We start from the raw sequence: 24,100 nt of genomic DNA, 5'->3' as shown, positions 1-24,100 counted from the left end.
TTATGGTCCAGCAGAGGTAGCACAGGGACGGCCTCTCTGCCAGGTGCAGGCGGGGTACAAAGTATGCCGATGTGTGTGAGCCACTCTTGCTTGTGCTGTTGTTGGTCCGTCAGCCAACTGTGGAGGAAATCGAAGCTATAACATAGAAACAGCTGAAGTGGAACCAAGTGTTAAAAACTATGAAGTGTCCACTGCAGCCACCGTCTCTGCTTTTCCTGCTGTATTTTTTCATCTTTTAAGTTTTTTTGGCGGTTCTCCTGTTCCCAGTGAACTCTGCTGTTGGCCCCTCCCCTCCCCAGGCCCTTTTGTTAACCACTCATCATCCGTAGACCCTTCATCTGCTTCCACCGACGTGCAGTCAGGATCTTGGAGGTCTGAGGATTGTGGTTAAAATGTAAATAAAAGCTAAATTTAATAATGTGCAAATCTCATAAACTCACATTTTCTCAATACCAGAACATAGAAAACATATCAAATGTCCCACTTTCATAAAAAACACCGGCTCATTTCAACTTTAACGGCAACAACACATATTATAAAAAGTTGTGACAGGGCCATGTTTACCACTCTGTAGCATCCTCGCTTCTACTGGCAAACAGTCTGCAAACATCTGGGAACTGAGCGGACCAGCTGCTGGATTTACAGGAGAGGACTGTGTCCCATTCTCGTCTGATCCTACTGTAGGTCTTGATCTCCTTTTTTAAAATTTTTAATTTCATGTTGCTACAACTGGTTTTAGTCAGCAACTCGACACCCGGGGTCTTCTACTATGGAGCCATGCTGTTGTAATAGGATGGTGGTGCTTTTGGATCATGTTTTTTGCATGTCAGAGCCTTTAGCCTGGATTTGTGGATGTCGTGGTTAGCTCTGTTCATGCACAGTGATTCCTGGGCCCATGCAGTTGCTTCCATGAGAGACTCATGCCTGTTTATAAGTGCTGCCCTTACAGCTTACCAGTATGTTTTTTTGGCCACACCTAAAGAGCTGTTTCTAAAGGCTTGGTTTCACTTCTGCAGACTGAGAACGGCCCGAGAGCCTCTCGGACCCCATGCTGTGGCTTCACAGTAGCAGCTTCCAGATGCAAATGCCAGCCCTTTTAGTTGCTTAATTGATGAAGACACATCAAAGGAATAGCCCACACATGTCCATAAAAAAGCTTTTGAGTCAATTGTTCAATTACCTTTTGGTTCCTTGGGGGGAAAAGGTAGCTTCATATTAAATTAGCTGTATTTCCTTAACACTTTCTCCAATTTTGAAGCGAATAGCCTCAAATTAAAGCTGAGAATCTGCACTCCAAGCCCACATTCATCATGTAACTGTAACACGAATGCTTCGGTAAGCAGCTGAAACTGAGCATATGGCTAGAAGGTAATGGCTGTGACGGAGAGGCTTGATTGCATATTGAAGAGCCGATATGGAAACTCAGATGATTACAGGTAGATCGCAACCTCTTGACAATCTAAGTATCATACTGATGTTTAAGTGGCATACAGAAGCTGTGAGCTTCCAACGGCAAAGCATCTTCATGAAAATGCATTACGAGATCACAATCAGTCCACGCGCACATTTGTAGCGGTTTTTCAGATATCCGCAACGTCACAGCAAGTAAAATACTTTGAGAAAAAACAGTGGAGAGGTCAATAAAGAGTTCCTCTCGCATCTCAAAAAGAGGAAAGAAATCACTTAAACTGTAAATCAGTAGCACAGGAGGACAGTACAGTAAAAAAAAAAAAGTCATTCCTACCTAATAGCACATTAGCACCTAAGCACAATGAACAGAAAGCAGCTTGTGCTCATTTAGTAACACACACACACAAAAAGCTTTTGTGCGCCACATACGGTTGTATTTATAGGTACAACGACAGTTTGTAGGATGGCCTCGACCTTTTGGCTATCACGTGCTCTGTGGCCGTGGCCATGAATAAATATTATAATACCCACTAGAGTACTAAAATCTCAATGTTTATGTAGCTCTTTGTATTCAGTGAAAGGTAACAAACACTCGTCATCTTCAGCATCTTAGGGTTCACAGAAAAATGAACATCTACATAGCTCGAGGGCCATATCTGGACACTTCTACCAAGCAAGACTCTCAATGTCTGCTTGCCTGCATTGTGGCTGTATAATAGTGAAAGGAAGGGATTGGACTTAATAGAAAGAGAAGCAGGTATAAGAGGTAGGAAACCTTTTCACTCTTAGCCTAGCTGGTCTTTACGTTCGGCTCGTTTTTGCCTTTTCTGGTTATATTGATGCGCCGTGGTTTGTTTTGTTTGAAGCTAATGGCGATCCAACGAAAGAATGAACAGTAAACAAATAGACAGACTCAAAACTGATTGAATGGGAGCTCACATATATTACAGCCATTCCACGTCCACAGTATAGAACCGCAAAGTTGGGAAGTTGGGAATTCAGTGCTTCCTGAGCACCAAGTGAATCTCGTCTACATGACCATCAGTCTCAGTAAGCATAACGTGTACAAAGACGAATGCGTTGTCAGAGCGACAGGGTTGTTTATTCGCTGTTCGGTAAAGTGCTTCATCATATAAAGCGTTACCGCACCTAGCTGGCATAAAAAATGTATTCATTTGTTATCAGCCATGGAATTCCTTCTTTTATCAGTAATGATAATAGAGTCGATTTTAACATTCAGATAATTGTTACAGGGGTAAAATAAAAGGCTGTTCTGGTAACTTTTATGGCACATCAACTTTTCTGCTAGCAATAATCCTGCAAATAAAATGAATCCATTTTCAGTCTGTATGTGTTTCAATGGTGTTTTAATGAAAAGCGGCGAGGCAGGGGTTTGCCTTATAATTCATATTCTGTGATGGAGCAACACCGAGATAAGCCAGGCGGATGGTGACATGTAATCTGAACCCCACTGTTTTTTTTGGGGGGGGGGAGTTGTCTATGGAAATGACTAGCTTCTTATCGGTGGAGTGGGTTATTTGAGCAGATTCTCGCTGTGGCTTAGTGAAGGGACTCAATCACCACTGCCCAGCGATATGCCTCACTTTCGTCCCCCGTCATCCCCCCTTCATCTTTTTATCTGAGGAAAGGAAATGAAAGGATGGTATCTGGTACTCTCCGCGTCCTCGGTTTAGGAGATGGAGAGGAGCGGACATTTTCTTTTAGGCTTTAACTCGCTGATGAAAACATGCGGTCTATAAACCTGCGCTCTGAAAAGAAATACACTGGCAATTTATTGACTCTGGATGTGCACCGACTCAAAAAGGAAGTAGTTATGAGGTAATTTGTGGTGTGACAGCTGCATTTATAACTCTGGAGTAATCAAGCTTTTACACATTTTGGTTAAAGGAACACCATTTTTCCTCATTTTCTGATTATCTTCTGGGCTTTTTCTCTTGTCTCCACATTTTTCTTGGAGGTTATTGCACACAGCCACTGGAGATGATGCTTTTGTTTTTCTGTGTACGTGTACAGTATGCGGTTAATGTAGGAAAATGTTTTTTAATTTGCAGGTAGAAATGGGTTTTGGGTGTGGAGAAGAGCAAAAATGGGACAGACAGAAAGGCTTGAGAAGTTTGCAGTCCACAGTAGGTATATAAAGGGAGGGCCCAGTGACAGATGTCAGGGCTCGGTCATGCATCATTTATTAGTCGGTAAATTTCAGGGGAATCACAGCGTTCGCTGGTTTCTCTACAAGAGGCAGAGTAAATGTACCCTGTCCGACTACTTTGGTGAACCTAAGCGACTCACACTATTTTGCCTCCTTGACAGTTTTGTCCTAAACTAGGAGAAACTATTGCAATGCCTTTATGTCAGGCTGGAATTGGACTTCTGTAAAAACACACAACAATTTTGAAGGTTGCAGAGCCTCCAAATCTCACCTGTGTCTTACATCAGAAGAGGTTGTGACAAGAAGCCAGACTGATACAGGAATAAAGCAAGGTTAAGGCTTTACAGCTTAAGTTGGGAGCTCTGTTAGGGCATCATTCAGCACCGTAATGATTCATCTGAATGATAACATCAGCACATTAGCACAAGTATAAAATCCCACTCTACTGTATGATTTAAAAGCACCAACATTAGTTAACAAGGATTAAACCTGTCTGTGTGACCAAATCTGGTGTATTTACATGACAAATTTAAGTGCTTATGTTAATTAATGTGCGCTGTCCCCTTTAAAGAAACATAACCAAGGAGCTGAGCTGTGTGCCATTAGTTTTACAGGGTTTTAGGGGTACTGCAGGAGAATTTCTAGAGTCCTCCTTGTTCCTGTGAGCTGATAGGAAGGCAACAGTCAGTCAAGTGACAAATAACCACGTAGCCAAGTTATGCAGAAGAGAATCTCTGAACAGATCATACCTTGACGCAGATGGGCTACAGCAGCACGAGACCACACTTGGCTAAGAACAGGAAACTGAGGCTACAGTTTGTACATGCTCACCAAAATTAGAAAATAGAACAAAAAATGTAATCTGGTAAGAAGAGTCTCAATTTCTGCTGCAAAATCCAGCTGGTAGTGTCAGAATTTCATGTAAACAACATAAAAGCATGGATCCATCCTCCCTTGTAACAGTTCGGGCTGGTGTTGGTAGTTTCACGGTGTAGGGGATGTTTTCTATGTGAAGTTCAACACATAGACAACACATCCAAAAAGATATAGTCTGCTGAGTTTTAGTGTAACTGAGACGTAATATACACAATAAAAAGGTAGAATATATATATATTAGTGCTGTCAAAATTATCGCGTTAATTGTTAAGATCAACGCGAAATGTTTAATGCATTAAAAAAATTTAACGCTGATTTTGTTTTTTTATTAATTTCCTGTAATCTAAGACCTCTGGAGGAGGGGGCAACAGTGTGCTATGCTGGCGTTTGGCCTGACAGAAATGATTAGAAGAAGAAGAAGAAGTGACACCATGCTACTATCTAGCTAACACTAGCTAACACACGCAAGCATGGACGAGGGCGGACTTTTGGGTGGAAAGTTTCTCTTTAAGAAGTTGCCTGAGAGAAATGTGAGAGAAAAGGTAACCAATTCCTTGGTTGTTTGGATAGCTAAAAACTGCCGACCAGTTAGCATAGTAGAAGATGATGGACTGAGAGAAGTCATTTGTGCTGCATCAGGAGATGAGTGTTACAATCTGCCCTCGAGAGGAACCATTGTGTCGAGACTGCACACTTTGTATGGGGACCAGAGGGCTCAGCAGTCCAGCAAGCTTGTGCAAGTAAGGAATGTCGCTCTCACCGGAGACCACTGGACTTCGGTGAACAACGATAATTACTTAAAATATAAAGAATAAAAAAATGTAATTGGAGCCAGGCTATTAATAAAGTAATTGAGATTAATCGCAATTAATAACAGAAAATTGTGAGATTAGTTAGTTAATTTTTTTATTTCTATTGACAGCACTAATATATATATATTAAGAAAGATAGAAAAAAGATGGCTGATAGAATTAAAAAAAGAGCTCTTACTTTGACAGTGTCGCCTCTCGTCAGGACGTCCCAGAGTGTGCTCTGAAACTTGGAGAGATCCATCCTGTGACCTCTGTCCAACAAAGCCTGGGAGTGAGAGGAAAATCAAAAAGGTGAATCAAAGCGTGACAAACATGAGTCTGAGCACCCGAAAACAGCTTTCCAAAGACATTCAATGTGCAACCGTATCATATAAATTAGTTGAAAACAGCCCACATTACCAGCACTCAGTATATGAAGTTCCTAATAAATAAATAAAAAATTCAATATGACGGGCACCGCAAATATGCACATCTCCCCCTAAAGCACATATGCATTCTGACAGACCTCAGGTTGCACACAAGCTGGTAATCTTGCATCTGTTGTGCAGTGTGCCTGGTGGCCCCACAGGTATAGGCTTATAAAAAGTGCCTTACATAACTGATAATAAACTGCACATCATCCATCTCCCATTCAGCTCACCTCCCAATAATCCCCGCTGCCATATCTGCTTATCTATTCAAGTCACCCTCTCATTAAATCAGCTTTTACAGCCAAATGGAAGAAGTTTACTACTCATAGAAGTCAAATACCATTCATCATGAGGAAGGCTGTAGTTATACAGATATAGACTGCATGTTTTAATTCACTGGAGGACAAACGCATCCTTCCTCCTATCTCAATAAACATAGACTCCTGCAGAAATAAATAAATAAATAAATAAAATAAGGTGGGGGGAAAAATTGACAGGCGAATTAATCTGCTGCCTTTTGCCTGCCGAAATGGAAGTCAGTGAGGCGGCGCATACCAGTGGGTGCCCATCAGTCACAAGACCTTGTGCGGGGCCCGAAAACAGCTGAATGTGATGCCACTGCACATTGGGAGGTAAAGGATGGTGACAGAGAAGTTGGTACAGCTTTCAGTGTTTATTCATCTGAAACAGTGTCCCCTGGAAGCCATTTTGGCAGCAATGTATCACAGCAGGCGCTGACCTTTAGATGCTATGCACAATTAAGCTAAGCTAATAAACACAACTGCGGATCTGGACTCGTGGAACGGAAGGCAGGTGGCTGTGAATCACGCTGGACACGTGAATGGCAGAAAGCTCACTTGGGTGGTGTTTTCAGAGCGAAAACTGAAATGTGTTTGTTATGGAGGAAATGAGCTGAATTTCGAGCTTTGTCTGGTGCTGTAGAGGCTTTCTGATGTTCCGGGTGGCCTCTACGCAGAGTACAGAATTGTCCACGCGCTCAACTGAAGCAGTCCTTCGCTAACACAACATACAGTAACCTTGCCTTGACAGCTTAGTTAGTTAGTTAAGGTTTTAGTTAATGGTTCTTGTAAGAACTGCATTGGGCTGTCTAGACATTAGTATTGTGTAAGAAAAGGAAACCTGGCAAGTCTTTTTTTTTCTCTCAACTTTTTGGCTTCAATAATATTCATATTGTCAGTTACCTCATCATATTAACCACGACAAACAGATGTACTGACGAAGTGTACACGTGCAGGAACACAAGTGCCTGACTTTTGCCATTTTCAGAAGTTGCCCTTTCTTGGCACACACCAGGTAATGATCTTCTACAGAAGCATTTTCACCACAGGAAACACTATATTTGATCTACGTGAAAGCGTTTCCTGCAAAGCATGTAGGAGGGGGTGCACCTGCTACCAGATCCCTGGTACAAAATCTGCTTAATATCCAGGTGTGCACATGTAAGAATAGCGCAGTTAGCAGTCAGATTAATTCACAGCACACAATTAGACAAGTGTGGGGACATCATTTTTCCTGCCTCTTACAGGAAAAATGATGTCCACACACTAGGTGGTACTCCTGTCTGAACTAAACACAGTTGAACAGAAAAATTTGCTATCATGTGCAACATGTCTTCTTCTACTTCTTCTTTCAGTTAATCTCTTTATTTATTTATTTATTTATTTATTTATTTATTTATTTATTTATTTTTTTGTCATGGCATAAATGATTAACAATACAGAAGAAGTTTGCAATCATTTAACAGTGACTGAGTCTTAAAAAACAGATTAGGGTTGCAACAGGGCTTCAAGTGTCAGGGTTCTTGTAATCTATATAAAATATAGAGATAATTGGAGATTACAGAGTTTTATAACATATGTGAATACATTTCATTAGTAAACAAACAAACAAACAAACAATCTTTGTCTCAAACTGAGTCTGTTGGGATCTGGTCACGCTTCACGCTCTCAAAATTTCTGCAGTGCATGTTCTTTTTCTCAACATCCGGCTTTGCAAGGGTATCTGTAGGATGCAGACGTAATTTCATGTGTCTGTCTTGTTTGTGTCTGAGTGTTGGGGGAGTTGGTGTTGTCTGTATTTATTCAGTTACACGTCTGATTCCAGGCTGCGGCCGTTCAATTTAAGACTTAAACGGCTCGCAGCCGTGTGTTTACCTGCTTTCTTTCACGAGCAGATAGATCTCCTTCTAGGTTTATATGGGTAAAACTTGCTTTACTGTTTCTGCAAAGACTCAAGAGAGTCCTTAGCTCACAGCCTCAATAAGCATGACCAAAAGCGTGCCTGATTGCCACTGGGACTTTACATTTTCTTTTTTTTCTTTTTTTTTTTTTTTGGCCTGTCCCGTTTGGCTCTTTTGCCATCAGAATTGTTGTCTAAAGGCAAAGAAAGATGCCCAACGGATTTACTTTACCAAACTGACCATCCCAGCCTTGCCGTAATGGTCCATTTGATTCACCTTTTATTGTTTATTTTATTTTCACTTAATGAATACGGGACAGACTTGACTGGGGGAAAGAAGGGGAGAAAGAAAGAGGGAAAGAGAAACAGCTGAGAAGAGGGACGGGGGAGAAGGGCAAAAGACAAAAACCAACAGAACGGGCAGAGAAAAAAAAAATGCATATATCAATCACCTGGATCACCTGCTGAGAAAGAAAAAAGAAAGCAAGCAGAAGAGAACAAGAGTAATAGAATAAACAACATCACAATGATATATGGGAATATGACAGTAAATACTAAATGTTAAACATTATTGTGCAGCACATAAGATCAACAGAACACAGTGTGCTTTGAGGTAGGAGCCAAAAAGGGTGTAGTTTGTGGGTGTGATCACCCGTGTGTACACCTGTGAGCATGGACGCGCTTGTTTTTTGTTTTTTAAAAGGTTCCTTCATGTAATAATCTGCTAGAGGGTGTGGGGGGGCCACAGCCCCGTCCTCCAGGGCGTGAAGCAGGTGTGGAGGAGATCAAAACTCCAGACATCCAGAGGCCCCCAGAACACAAGAGACCAAGGAAGACTAACAGAGGGGCAGCCGCGCCACTGTCCCAGAAAGAGCTGAGGAGAGCCCCAGATGAGGGCTCACTCAGCAGCCGCGGAGCAGAAGCCAGGGGGAGTTGCAGTGACGCGCCCGTGAGCTCCGCCGGCAGCCAGCTGCGCCTGAGTGACCGAGCCCCAGGCCGAGAGGCCGGGGGCACCCCACCTCCGAAGTGGCCCGAGCGAGCCCCAGGCTCCAGGCCCCGATAAGCGGCCGCCAAGGAGTGAGCCGGTGTGTACCTGGACGCCCATCCCCGGACACAAAGAACCACCAACGCACCGATGTCTGAGGGGGTCCGCCACTGGCAGGGGAAGTGGTGGTAGGGGGAGATAGGCCTCCAAACCTTGGAGGGCCTGAGATGTCCCCAGAGAGGTGGCGCCTGACACCCAACCTGACATATAGACACAGAAATACAGGCACACACAGATACAAACATCCATTCCCACCCTCATGCTCTCATATGCACTTACTCCACACTCAACCAACGTGGAGACAGACATAAAGAGACGTTGTACACACGATCACACTCCCCAAGCGTACTCTACAAACCGGGTCTAGGTGCCCTTGCCCCTGGAGAGGGGGGAATTGCACCCAGACCCAGGTGGTGTTTCCCTTTTCCCTGCGGTGGGGGGAGGCAGACCGCCCCGACTCCGCAGCAGCAGGAAGGCTCCACACTCCAGACCGCAGTCGGACGGCCAACTCCTCCTCCTAGTCCTAGCCCCCCTGCTCCAGCAGGTCACAGAGAATGGGGGTGAGAGAAGACTCCAAACCTCCCTCCACCCGCTCATTGTAATGTTGATGCATGTGTGTTCTAAGGTGCATTTAAAACCCAGGAGGGCTTGGAGCTACCTGCCAGAGAGCAGCAGGTAAGCGCATGGTCCCTCCTGCTAGCCCTCAATGTCTACGTGTATTTAAAATTGAGAGGTGGGCAACGATGCCAGGGGTGGGGTGTACACCCTGATGGTACTTTGGACTCCGTGTATCGTGCCCACCCCCAAGATCCTATATGTATGTGTAATGAGAGTGTGAGTAATGTGAATGTCTAAGTTGTGGGATAAAATTGAGGCAGAGGCAGCCAGAAGGGGACGGGGGGGGGGGGGGGGGGGGGTAGCCTCCTCTGCACCCTGGTGACATACCCCTACTCCAAGGCCCTGCATGTGTGGGTGGTTGTGGTGGAGCGGGAAGAGGGAGGCAGCTGGAGATGGGGAGGGAAGGAAGGGAGGGGCAAGTGACCCCTCCCTGGGGCCAGCTCCCCCGCTGACCCCAGTAGGCACCCCCATACTCCGCGACCCGCCAGGGAAAGGGGGCCCAGGCCCATCCAGACCGGGCCCAGTGCAGCAGCGCCGCCCGGCCCCACAGAGCCCGGGACAGTCCACCCAACCCCACCACAGAGAAAACTGCACCCACCCCACCATCCACTCATCTTCCAGACTACATAAGACAATAAACACCCAGGCTGAGATCTTCCTCCACCTCTCCTGTATCTCCCCCTCCTGCAGAGGGAGCTCCTGAGGAGAGGAAAGCTCCTGCAAGATGTGACAATCTCCCCCACCAGTTGAAGAGCCCCCCAGGTGGCTCGACGCACCGGCGGCACCCTGCTCCAGGGCTGGGCCCCCATGCACCCACCCGCCCACAACCCCGGCAACACACCAACCAGGACCCAAGCCCCCGAGGCCCGGTCCGGGTCCCAGCCCAGAGACGGAGCGCCCCCAGAACCTCACGCCCATCCCGGACCCACCCAGGGGCAGCCAGGCTACCAGGTCAGTAACCCACGTCCGTCAGCACAGACCCTCCCCTAGCCCCGCTGCACGCAGCCGCGAGGAAACAGTCACCTGAGAGCCAACAGAGCCCCTAACCGGACATGACCGCTACCCCGGGTTGAGCCCCCCAAGGAAGATTCCTCCGGGGAACCCCCCGACGCCCTAAGCCTGTCCCTACCCCCACACCAATCACAACAGTGAAGGCGGGACCAAACTATGACCCCCCACCCCCACTAGGTGATGGAGCTGATCAAAGGAGCCCAGAGCAATTGATCTGATGTGGTGGCAGAGGCTGTATCAAGACTAATGTAATCTAATAGATAATTTCTATATTGGTTAGAATTAAGATTATTTTTATTTTTCCAGTTCATGAGGACTGTTTTCTTGGCTATGCATAGGGCAGTGAAAACCATATGGGCGATATTCTTTTCTGAAGTGACATTATCTAAGCTGCCCAACAAACACACTAAGGGGGAAGTTGGAATGTTACATTTCAGACACTTCGATAAGTCTTCACATATCTCGCGCCAAAACTTCTGAACTGGTGGACAGAACCAAAGAGCGTGGATATAATTGTCCGGTGAATTGGTTTGGCAGTGTGAGCAGTTGTTGGTAGACGAAAAGCCCATCTTGAACATCCGATGACCTGTATAGTGCACTCTATGTAATATTTTGTATTGAATTAATTGAAGACTGGGATTTCTAATTAGATGAAAGGTTTTTAAGCAAATCTGAGACCAGAAGTTTAGGTCTAAGTTAACTGATAAATCCGCTTCCCATTTTGCAATAGGAAGTGATATTGATTCATCTGTTTTAGAAAGCATTCTGTATATTTTGGATAGTAATTTGGGGGGTTTAAGAGTAAGAAATTGAACCACACTTGGTGGTGTTTGTAGTTCAACTTGACCCGGTTTAAATTTCTTTTTTACTATGGATTTAATTTGTTGATATTCTAAAAATCTTTTCTTGTTGATCCCATATTGTGTAACTAGTCCGTCAAATGAAATAAATTCTGTTCCTTCTAGTATATGTTCTAAATATTTGATTCCTTTATCACTCCAATCTGAAAAGTTTATCATATTATTGTTTTGTAATATGTCAGGGTTGTTCCAGATAGGTGTACGTTTGCATGGGATTAATGAAGACGCCGTCAATTTTAGAAACTCCCACCATGCTGTCAGAGAAGAGCTGATGTTGATGCTTTTAAAGCATTCATGTCGTTGGATGTTTGAGCTGATAAATGGTAGGTCTGAGATCTCTAGATTATTGCAGAGTGCTTGTTCTACATCTAGCCAAGGTTCATCTAAGAGGGTGTGTTTTAGCCATCCTGAGATAAACTGAAGCCTGTTGGCTAAGAAGTAGTGCTGAAAGTTAGGCAGTTCTAGTCCTCCTTTATCCTTGGTCTTTTGTAGTGTTTTTAAGCTTATACGTGGGGGTTTATTTTTCCAAAGGAATTTGGACATACATGAATCTAGAGATCTGAACCAATCTTGTGGCGGTTTAGTTGGGATCATTGAGAATAAATAATTTATTTTTGGTAAGACCATCATTTTTATAGCGGCAACCCTTCCCATGAGTGATATGGGTAGACATTTCCATCTAGCCAGATCATCTTCTACCTTCTTTAAAAGTGGGATATGGTTTAATTTAGTTAGATCTGCAAGCTTGGGAGAAACATTAATACCTAAATATTTTATATTTCCCGATTGCAGTGGTGTAGAAGAGGAATTATGGAAGGAGCAATTAATCGGTAGGACTGTAGATTTTGACCAGTTAATTGAGTAATCTGATATTCTTGCAAAAGAGTTTATCAATTCAATCACCCCAGAGATATTGGTTTGTGAATTTTGGAGAAAGAGTAACACATCATCCGCATAAAGGCTGATTTTATGTTCCACGTTCTTGCATTTTATGCCCTTAATTACTGAATTCTGTCTAATTGCTGCTGCTAGTGGTTCAATAAAAATTGCAAATAGTGAAGGGGAGAGTGGGCATCCCTGCCTGGTGCCCCTCAAGAGACAGAAGCTGGAGGATGTCTGGTCATTTGTTCTAACACAAGCTGTTGGGGAATTATATAATATTTTTAACCAGTTTATGAAAGAGGATCCAAAACCAAATTTGTGTAAAGTTGCAAATAGAAATTTCCAATTAACTCTGTCAAATGCTTTTTCTGCGTCTAAAGAGAATATTGTAGTTTCTAGGTTTTTACTGTATGAGTAGTCTATCAAATTAAGTAATCTACGTGTATTTGTTGATGAGTGCCTACCTTTTATGAAACCAGTTTGGTCAGGATGAATTAAGAGGGGGGTTATTTTCTCCAGTCTCTTTGAGAGAGCTTTGCAGATTATTTTAAGGTCTACATTTATAAGGGATATTGGACGATAGCTTGAGGGATATACAGGGTCTTTGCCTGGTTTTAGCAGGAGATTAATGTTTGCAGAATTCATATTTGATGGAAGTCTGCCCTTTTCTTTAATTTCCAACAACGTTCTGTAGAAAACTGGTGCTAGAATCGACCAGAATTCTTTGTAGAATTCTGCAGGAAAGCCATCTGGACCTGGAGCCTTATTATTGTGCATACTTATCAGGGCTTCCTGGAGTTCACCTGGTGTCAGTGGTGAATCCAGTGCCATTGCTTGAGTGTCCAATAATTTTGGAAGAGTTATGTTGTTATGTTGTCCAAAAACTGATCAATTTCTTTTTTAGATCAATTTTCAGTTAATCTCTTTAAAGGTAACCACAGCAGATCATCTTGCTCCATCTCACCTTTTCCTCAGCATCCTCCTCTGTCACACCAACTCTCTGCGTGTCCTCCGTCACTATATCCTCAAACCTCCTCTGAGGTCTTCCTCTTTTCCTCCTGCCTGGCAGTTCAATATATCCACTATCCCTCTTCTGCACATGTCCATCTCAGCGTTGCTTCTCTAACCTTTTCCCCAAACTGCTTGGCCTAAACTGTCCCTCTAATGTACTCATTTCTAATCTTGTCCATTCTGCTTGCTCCCAAAAATCTGAACATCTTCAGTTCGGCCTCCTGTCTTTCTGTCGGTGCCTCCGTCTCCAAACAACACACGACATCAGGTCTCACTACCAACTTGTAAATCTTCCCTTTTATCCTGCTATCCTTCTGTCATAAATCATCCTTGACACTCATCTCCACCCTGGGTGCCTCTCTTCATCACCTCTCTTGTGTGCAGTACATTGCTTTGGGTGGTTGACCCTAGGTAATTAAACTCAACCACTGGTACACCTGTCTCCCTCTCATGAACACACACGTTCTGTCTCATTTCTACTGACTTTCATTCCTCTTATCTCCACAGCATACCTCCACCTCTCCAGGCTCTCTTTCACCTGCTTCCTACTATCACTACAGATCACAATGCAATCTGCAAACATAATAGTCCACAGAGACTCCTGTCTGTCACTCTTACCACACACTCCTGTCCTCATACGTGTCCTGCAATACCCTCACATACCTCTCTGCCACTCGTGACCTCCTCACGCAGTACCACAGTTCCTGGCACTCGATCATATGTTTTCTCCACATCCACAGAAACAGAGCTCAGCTCCTTCTGACCATTTCTATACTTCTCCATCAACTCTCTCAAAGCAAACATCACCTTTAGTGCTCTTTCTCACTCATCGTGACCTTTTTCGCAACCTAGCTTCAACAATCTTTCCCGTATCTTCATGGTAAGGTTCATCAGCTTTATCTCTTTGTAGTTCCTACAGCTCTGCACATCACCCTATTCTTTAAACTCAGTACTAGTACACTTCTTCTCCAATCCTCAGACGTCCTCTCACTCTCCAGGACTGTGTCAAACAATATGCTCTCTGACCTCTCTCCTACACAGGCATGAGCTACAAGTGAGGTAGAATATTCTGACCTGAGAGTCTCGACATTTTCAGAAGTTCACGTGTAGAAACATCTGGATCCAGGGTTCTCAAAGAGTGAGAGGCCATCGGTAGCTCCCAGTAACAACTTATGAGCCCCATGATTGCATCAAAGTAGGAATGCACATAACATTTATCCGCGCTCTATATGCCATCACGTCGTAGCGCGTAATCAAATTCAGGGAAAGTATCTTTCCACTTCAACACCTTTCCATTAGTCATCACGACAGAGTAACCTTGAAACGTAATAGCGAGACGCCCATTACATTTCCCTCCACCAAATACAGCTGCACAAAGAAATGTAAGATTCATGGTTATGTGAAAATTCGCCAACAGTTCTGAGAAATAAGCTCCACACTTCATATAGTCAAACGAACGCACGGGCTGATGAATCAGTATGCAAAGATATTGCCTTACAAGAGAAAAGAGCTCAAATAACATGGTTACATACTTTGCTATGTTATTTGATAGATCCAGCCGGTCCCAGAAGCACAGTTCTACAAATACCATTTATATCTACCTGGCAAGAGAATATTGGGTTTCTAGTCAAAGTTATGAAATGTATCACCTTGCAAATATGTGAAAAGAGCACAAACAAAAAGATGAGACATCCATTACCATGAACCCACACAACTGAAAATATTACCACTCCCACGCCGTATTAGTACATAAGGCATAGAGGATTGTACACATGCATGAGTAGAAAGTCACACAGGTAATAAAGCTGCAGCTACTTTTGTTTATTTGCCTCATGTACGAGTCCCTCTCCCTTCATTTAGGCTTTTATCCTTTGCTCAGTCGGGTACCCGGCAACAAATACACAGACACAGTACGTTGTTCAGACAAAGCAGTACTTACAAGTTAGGCGCCACACCAGCTTCCACAGTTAGCATGGTGAAATTTTCAGCAGTAAGCAATACCACTTAATGTTTTAATTATCATTAAAAAAACTGTGTTTGATCATCAAACTTTTATCAGTCACGGAAAACAGTGTCCTCATTTACCCAAAGGCAAGTGCGCAGGTGCAGCATGCAACGTGGGTTTGCTTTGAATCTAAAAAAAACACAGCTCAAGGCAGTGAGGGAGCTCTAGAGATTTCTCAGCCTTCTAAGAGGACCAACCCCTCTTTCTCTTTTCTCAGACTGTACATCCTCGATTCCTTTTCGCGTGTTTTTAGCCCTTGCCACTAGAGACGGAGGCGGGGAGAGAGAGGAGTCGGGCAACAGGTATGTAACAAAATGAGACATCCTTGCTTCGGAGCCATCGTTTTAAAAGCAGTGTCAATTAAATGTGACATGTAGCACACAGCTGCATTGTGCTGTTTGCTTTTTCTTTTTTGTGATCGCAGATGTCAGATAGGCGCGACAGTGTTTGTGACAGCATATATATATTTAGGCCCACTTTTAATGAAATTCCCAATGCAGCACAAAGTGACAAGAGTGTACAGACACACTTTTTTTTTTTTTTTGGAATCACACACATATACAGTGAAGGGCAGAAAGTCTGACAAGAAAAGACACATCTGAAGTTTGGCTGCAAGCTGGAGTTTAAAAGAGCACTGAGGGCGACTTGAGCTAAGATGGTCACCCTGTCTGCAGAATGAAAACAGCTTCGTGGCCACAACCGCAGGCTTTAAAGGAAATGCAGGCTGAGTTCATGTTTAGCCGAGTGCACGATGTGGGGACTTTGGAGCAGGGGAAGAATGTCAGGGTTTGTCTCTTTAACTCGCTAACAGCTTGTCAAGTATGTAAGCGGAAGCTCTCGGTGTCTGCGGACTAGTTATGTACATCAAACTGCTTCTAAAATATCCTCAATGAGAGAGACACACTGTAGACCCATGGGTGACAAACTCTTTTTATGACGTGGGCCACAAACAGCCCACTTTGAACTTAAACGGGCCGGACTGGTGAAACTCCTGTATAGAAGTTTAACTACGCATTTAAAATCCCTGATATATATTAATATAAGATAAAGAAGTGCAGTTCCAGCAAATGAAGGAAATCTGTCAACACAAACAAATAAATGTGTGAAATATGACTTTTTTTATATATATTGAGAGAATCTGAAAATTCTACAGCAGAAAGTGAAAAAACAGGAACTTTTCTGTAATTTAATCTATTACTTCATTACTTTGATGCAGTATGAATGGCAATGGGAGAGCTCCCTAAACCTGTGAAAACACAGTTAAAAGTCCAAAATCTATGCCAGGGACGTCAAACTAATTTTACATCGTGGGCCACATAACAGATCACTTTGATCTCAAGTGGGTTGGACGAGTGAAATTCCCCCTTTCGATCATAAGGAAGATTAACCACACATTTAATCTCAGAGTTAATATAAGATTTAAGAAGTGCAATTTCAACGGGACGTCACAGTTTTTATACAAGATGATGAGATCGTGCCGGAGTAAATGAACAAAATCTGTCAGCATGACTCTTTTGGCTTTAATTGTAAAAAATCAATAAATACGTAAAATTACAGAAAAACAATCCTGATCGCTCATTGCACAGACTGTGATGTCACTACAAAACAGCTTGCTAATTCATAGAAAATGTTGTTTTTGTACAAAACAATAACAAAAACAGACATTTCTACAATAGATTCTAAAGAACTGGAACTTTTCAGTCATTTAAATGTTTATTTATCACTTTAAATTTTCCAAAGCCACACAGCAGGCCAGATTGGATTCTTTGCTGGGCCAATTCTAGCCCCCGAGCCTTATATTTGACATCCCTGCTGTTGGCTCTTATATACATGTCGGTTGTTTGGGCTCCTTGTCCTTTTGGGTACTTTCTTCTTGACACTCGAAATGCAACTTTCTGTTTTGGTTACTACAGGCGTTATGAATAATTGCTGGTGATCCCATTCGACAGAGATGAGCAGGAACGTGGAATAAAGTAGTGAGCAGCAAATTGCCCGAGGCATCGAGAACACCGGTCATCTCAGCCGTTACTGCAGTGTAGGGGTGCACCCCCCCCTCCCGTCTCGCCGTTCAATCTGAAGCCCAGATGGGTTTCACTGAAACCTTCCCCGGAAATAATCAGCTCTGACCATACTGGAACAAGTAAGTCTGGATTCAAAGTTAATTTGGTGATCAGAGATTATTCAGGCAAACCTTGAGTGATTGCATCGCACTGCTCTGTGAAATTACGCTATTATTCTACCCCAGCAGAGGGGGGGGGAAGGAAATTCTACACTGTGAAAAAGTTATTGCCTCGCCTTTTGAGAAATAACACAGTTGTGTGGAAGATAAGGTGAAAATGAGTCACAAATATGAATAATTTCGCAATATCAGGCTGAATTTCTTTTTTAAATTTTCAACATTCACTGCATGATCCTCTCTGTTAATCCAAGAAAATGGAAAGGGAATCAAGGGAGAGTGATAGCAGTCAACTGTGGGAAGAGACGGCAGCCTATTTGTTGACAGCTTATTAAAATGTAACTAGTTCAGGGGAGCTTTTTAAAAACTAAATGCTTGTTTACAGTAATTGTTACTTAAGCATCAATTGATACAGCTGAAGCTGATAAGCCATATAATAATCCTGCAATGTGCCAGGCTGATTAGACCACCTGAGGCACAGTAATTAGGTAAAGGATAATCAAACTTAATACTCTAAAGCTTTTTGACTAACTTCTGTGAGGCAGGATATTTTAGAGACATACTGATGTAGTACAGTTTTGTGTTCATTCCAGTCATGTCTTTGCTTATTCAAACTGTTGATCTTGAATTTAATGTTATCAGACTTCTGTAGGTTCAGCTTGGAACATGTAAATTGAGGGATAAAACAGTCCAAAGCAAAGTTTCTTCTTTACACTGACAAACTATTTTAGATTTATTTCATTTCCAGTTAAAAGTCCTGATTGTTTGGGTTAAAAAATGGTGCTAAGTTAATCATTGATTTGTAATTTAGTCAATTAACCCGAGAGTGTCATTGACTGCAATTTGGTTTAAAAAAAATCTCTCCTATATATATCTCTCTTTTTAGATATTACAGACGATTCAAATACTCAACTTTAAAACTAGGGATGGGTATCGTTTAGGTTTTATCCGATACCAGTACCAAATCGGTACTTTTGAAACGGTGCCGGTGCTTAAACGGTGCTCAAACCGGTGCTTAAAGAATGGAGAACACAAACTTTGTCCAAAAACCTCTCATGTTCAGCTGTTTTTTTGTAAAAAGATAACAATGTTAGCCTTTTCTGCAGCTATAGGGCATATATGGTATCCCTCTTGGCTGGAAGCAGTGCTTAAACAATGGAAAAAACACAAACTTTGTCCAAAAACCTCTCATGTTTAGCTGTTTCCCTCTTTTTCTTTGGTCATTTTAGCCTTTTTGGCCAGGGTGAAGGGAGTATCTGCCATCAACCAAGAAGACAGCCGCATGTAATTACGACGGTGTTTGCTAGTTCACCTTACATGCATTAATGTAATAACGTGGTTAGCCTACTCAAGGTAAATTACACACGAACCACATTAAGCTACTCACGCAGAGAAGAACGGCTGCTGCTGCCATCATCATCCGTCATCATTTCTGCTACACTGGCAGGGCTAGGGGCCAGGACTCTCCTCTTCGGGTTTTTGGGGGATGTTGCTAACTCCGGGTCCGATAACAGGCACGACACCCGCAGAAGATGTGCTCGGTGTGAGGTCTTGCAGCAAGCTATCAAATACGGTGCATTTCTCGGCTTTTAACAAAATGCTATATGTTGCCAGGTGTTTCATCAGATTCGAGGAGTTACCTCCTTTGCACATTATCAGCTTAAAGCACTTGTTGCAGGCTGCTGAGTTTGCAGAACGTACATACCTGGGCCCGCCTATTACGCTTGCAAAGGTAAAATGATTGGCTAGAATCCAAAGTGTATGACATCTCAGGGAAAAAAAGCACCAAAATGTGCGCTGCTTTTCGGTCTGGTTACTACCGTTTATGTCAGAACCATACCGGTACCCATCCCTATTTAAAACTGAAGTATTGATCAATAATGTAATATCACAGTATATATATACACAGAAGAGCGCCTCTGAATCCACAACAAACAATGAAGCAGATGGGCTATGGCAGCAGAAGACCACACCACAAGCCTGTCAGCTAAGAACAGGATATATGCTGTTTTCAACCAAAACTGGACAACAGACGATTGGAAAAACATTGCCTGGACTGATGAGCTTTGATTTTTACTGCAACTACGACATTCAGGTGACACTTCAGTCAGATTTTGGAGTAAAGAACAAAAAAGCTTCAGGTTGGTGATGGTGGTGTAATTGAATGGGTCACAAACTGTGTGATGCTATCATGTTAACATGGACCAAAATTGCTAACAAATGTTTCCAGCACCTTGTTGAATCTATTTATACTTTATTAGCTGTACCTAATAAAGTGTCCACAGATTATCTCGCATATTATCTACAATTTAGAAACTGTGCTCACTAGAGATGAAATAAAATCCTTCCGCTCAATAGCAATGCTAACTAAATGTATTTGCTAGTGGCTCATTTTAGCACCCTTAGCTGTTAAAAAGCTAAATTTAGCTAGCTTTGCAAACTACTGTAAAGCACATTGTTAGCATTAGCAATATTATAGCCTAAAACTAATACAGATGCTAGCACAATTGGCTAAGAGGCAACCCTGCACGATTAATTGTTTCTCCCTCCTCTACGGGCAGAGAGCATTAAAAAGGACAAGGTATTTGTTGCATGGTCTCCATGACCCTTTTCTACTTGCTAACACTTCACATTGACCAAAAAATAATAACCATATTCATTATGAAAATAATTTTTAATTGAAGACCTAAAGTCTATACTGCACAATGAAAAAAATAACCTTCAAACTTTAAGGCTATAGAAAAGTATTTTCTTTACATCAGGAATATTGCATTTCTCTTCTGCACTAACTTGTCATCATCAGCCCACCTATGCACGCAATTACACCAGGCATATTTCCAGCAAAGCCTGATTTCAAGCTTTAATCATAGGGAGAGAAAAAAGGTGTTGTAAGATTCTTTAATCATGTTAATGAACAGTTCCTCTTTTCTTAAGATAAAAAAAGACGGGCAGATGGATCGATATATAGCATCACATCAGTCCATATTCTCCTCAGTATCTGGGCCCGGGGAACATTTCATAAAGGCCATAGGGTCGGCTTATCACGGAGCTAAATGCCAATGTAATTATTAGTGTCTGGAGATAGTGGAAAGGGAAGCACATCCTGCGGCAGTACACCATATTTAATTAATAAATGTCACTCTGTAGAGGGAGTGAAGGGAGTGAAGGGAGTGCGTGAGAAACGAGAAAAGAAGCGGGGAGGGAGAGAGTCAGAGTGACAGCAATACTGATCCTGACTTAAGTGCACAAGCAAACAGCCACATCTGGTACATGTAGAAATGCACTGGGTAACAAAACACAGGTTGCTGAGATTATACAAGCGCGACAACAAGAGTCACATCGGGTCCAGTGTTAAGTCGCTGTTATAAAACATGCGACAACAAGCTGGAAGAAATACTCGGCATACCCTTTCTTTCACAACCGCTTACATATTGCAGCTAATTGGCGACACTGATTTGCAAATAAGGTGTGATGTTCTTACAGCAAACAGAACATTAAAGGTACGGGAGATGGCTCCCGAGGTGGGATCACAGAATACTTCACTTTCTACATTTTTGCACTTGAACTCTGGACAGCGTTGCGAGAATGAGGTCAGGAAATGGTTCAAACCTGCCCTTTGACACATCTATGAAAGAAACACAATTACCTGTAGCATACTCGGGGGTATTCGCAGGGTACAGACTAAGGAGCTACCTAACAATTATTTAGCTACTGTCATTAAGGAGCTTGGAAAGAAAAGTGTCTGGACTTCTTTAAGTTGTTTGAAGACATTACACCTCTCATCTGAGAAGCTTCTTCAGTTCTAAGGTCAAATGGTGGAGAGTCCCAGATTTAAGGCCTATAGGAGTGTCCCCCAAAAGGGACAAAGGACCTCCTAATGATCCTCTACCTAATCACACGAGCCAAGGTGTGAAAACGGGTGTAGGTCACAATCAGCCAAGGTTTCGGGTGAACTCATTGTGAAGCCTAGCCCCACCCTGTCATGTGATTTCCTGAAGTCAGAAGGCCCAGGACATGAGTGGGAATTAAGGCGTCTGGGAAGGGATCTCAAAACTGGGTTATAGATGTAACCAACGCCTATGTTCAAAGATGGTGGTTCACAGTGGACACAGATGGCTTCTTTCACTCCTCTTTCAAATCATAGGTGAAACCAACTAACTCCTCACATACATAGTCTTGAAAAATCTGGCCCCATCATAGCTTTAAATCTCATAGGACCATACTGTCACAATAAAGCACTTTGCTCTCAGACTGCAGGCTTACTTCTGGTTTCTCGAGTTTCTAGAAGTAGAATGGGAGGCAGAGCCTTCAGCTTTTTCCTGTGGAACCTTCTCCCAGTTTGGGTTCAGAAGGCAAACACTCTACTTTTAAGATTAGCCTTAAACTTTCCTTCTTGATAAAGTTTATAGTTAGGTCTAACTCAAATGCTTCTATAGGCTCAGGCTGTTGAAGGCTTCCCATGGTGCACTGAGCATTTCTTCTCCACTCCCCTCTTTTCACTCCTCATGTGCTTACACACCACTGAAAACATTTCATTTAATACAAACCACACGTTGATAACGTTTGATATTACAGGAAAATAAGCTCAAAACTGTTGACAACTTCTAATTATGAACATCAGCAAAATCCAGAAGGCATTTTTTTAATGTGTTAATCAAAAACACAACAGTTTACTCAGTTAAATAAAATTAGCCTTACAACAAATTTGTGGCAGCAAATAAGATAAGATAAGATAAGATAACCTTTATTAGTCCCACACGTGGGAAATTTGTTTTGTCACAGCAGGAAGTGGACAGTGCAAAAGTTATGAGGCAAAAATTAGAATACAATAAGAATAAATACAGTACACAACTGTACAGAATAAAATAAAATAAAATACTATATACAGTAGAATAAAATAAAATAAATATACAATAAGATAAAAATAGAATACAAATACAAATACTATATACAACTGAGTAAAAATACAACGATGACAGAAAGGATTATTGCACTTAGTATTAAGTCGGTATTAAATATGGTCGGAATGAAATGTGACGGGAGCTTTTTCAAAATATAATGAAGAAATATTGCTGTTAATGAATGTAGGTGCAAACTGAGACACAAAATATCCATACAGAACCACTTTAAAGCAGCACTTGGCTCGCATTCAGGAAAGATTGTCATTTAATACAGAGCAAGCCCAGAGGAAGACACAACTTGTTTAGTGATTACAATTCTGTCAAAGTCACCACCTTTCTCTTAAACAATTTGCCTTTTGTGTCTAAACGACACAAAAAGATTCAAACCTCAGTCTTTGGTGTCAAATTCTGCCCCCTGGCAGCCGCCATCCACCAATCAACGCACATAGCGGAAACACTTCCTACTGTGGAGGAAAATGTTGCCAGGAAACATAATTCAAGCTGCAGTTTTCCCTCAGCAATGTCATTGGGAAAACAAATTGGTATTATTAGTATTTCTAGGAGAAAAGGGTTGAAATTGTCATCATTGACACTTAATTCTCAGGAGGAAAGAAAAGGGAAAAAATCCAGTTATGAAATTCTGGTCTTCGCTTGCTCTCGCATGCCTTGCGTGATTGACAGCTTCATTAATTAGCTAGTTAGACTTGAAAGAATGGCAGAGTCCTAGCAATGAGATGAGCGTGGAATATTACAGGAGTAGACGGCAATTTAGCTTCATTTTTCATCATAAAAAGAAACTGAGAGAGCATTTGTATGCAGTAAACATTTCAGCCAGGCATCTAGATATACTGAGCTTGGTAAACAACAAGTAATACACAGACTGGAAATAGACCTGTGTTTGACATGTATGTAATAACATATTATGATAGGTTAGGTTAGATTTGACACACTTTCTAACAATATTCTAACACAGTGGTTCTTAACCTTGTTGGAGGTACCGAACCCCACCAGCTTCATATGTGCATTCACTGAACCCCTCTTTAGTGAAAAATAAAATGTGATTTTTTTACTGGTGCACAAAATGAGCCATGCATGTCATGGCGAAGGCTCTGCCGAACCCCTGAGACCGACTCACCGAACCCCTAGGGTTCGATCGAACCCAGGTTAAGAACCACTGTTCTAACACTTATATCCACTATAATATACCACTATCTGTGTAGCAAATCAAACATTAACATTAATTTGGATCAAATAATGAATTCAGTGCTAATAGCAATCCTTTCCAATGTCTACCATTCATATTACTTAGCTCTCAGACACACAGGCCTAGAGATTGGCCAGCTAGATTACTAGAGAAAAATGTTTGTTCCCAACCAGTCAGCGAATGGTTTGTAAAGTTTGCTGACTGTCACTAGGTGAAAGTAGTATATGGTACTGCACCAAAGATTCCTTTGGTTACTATTTGTTATGATTGGTAGTTAAACTTGAAAAATGTTAGACGTGTTGAATGTGTTGTTTGTAGCACTACTTTTAACCTTCTAGGACCTGGCGTCCACATATGTGGACATCACATTTTGGGTTGTATAGACCAAAATACAAAATTTTTCTCTACAAGGACCTGATGTCCACTTACGAGGACGTTATACTGCCACTGTCCTATCGAAATTTAAAGCGAATGTCCTCATATGTGGATCTCATTTTTCTCAGAAACAAA

At 42.3% G+C, this 24,100-nt stretch overlaps 1 protein-coding gene across 1 annotated transcript in view; it reads right to left on the bottom strand.

The window, feature by feature from the left end:
* LOC146675123 (glucosidase 2 subunit beta-like) overlaps nucleotides 1–24,100 on the bottom strand; it is a 191,053-nt gene that overhangs the window by 118,652 nt on the left and 48,301 nt on the right. The window contains exon 9 of the mRNA XM_085400177.1: nucleotides 5,447–5,533. Within this exon, the coding sequence (XP_085256303.1) occupies nucleotides 5,447–5,533 (87 nt within the window). The remainder of the gene's footprint in view (nucleotides 1–5,446; nucleotides 5,534–24,100) is intronic.

The sequence above is a fragment of the Rhamphochromis longiceps genome, linkage group LG3 (genome assembly GCF_057381845.1).
Source record: "Rhamphochromis longiceps isolate RC_006_pf linkage group LG3, R_longiceps_female_GT1.1, whole genome shotgun sequence".
Classification (NCBI taxonomy): Eukaryota; Metazoa; Chordata; class Actinopteri; order Cichliformes; family Cichlidae; genus Rhamphochromis; species Rhamphochromis longiceps.
This window is presented reverse-complemented; position numbering and strand designations above follow the sequence as displayed.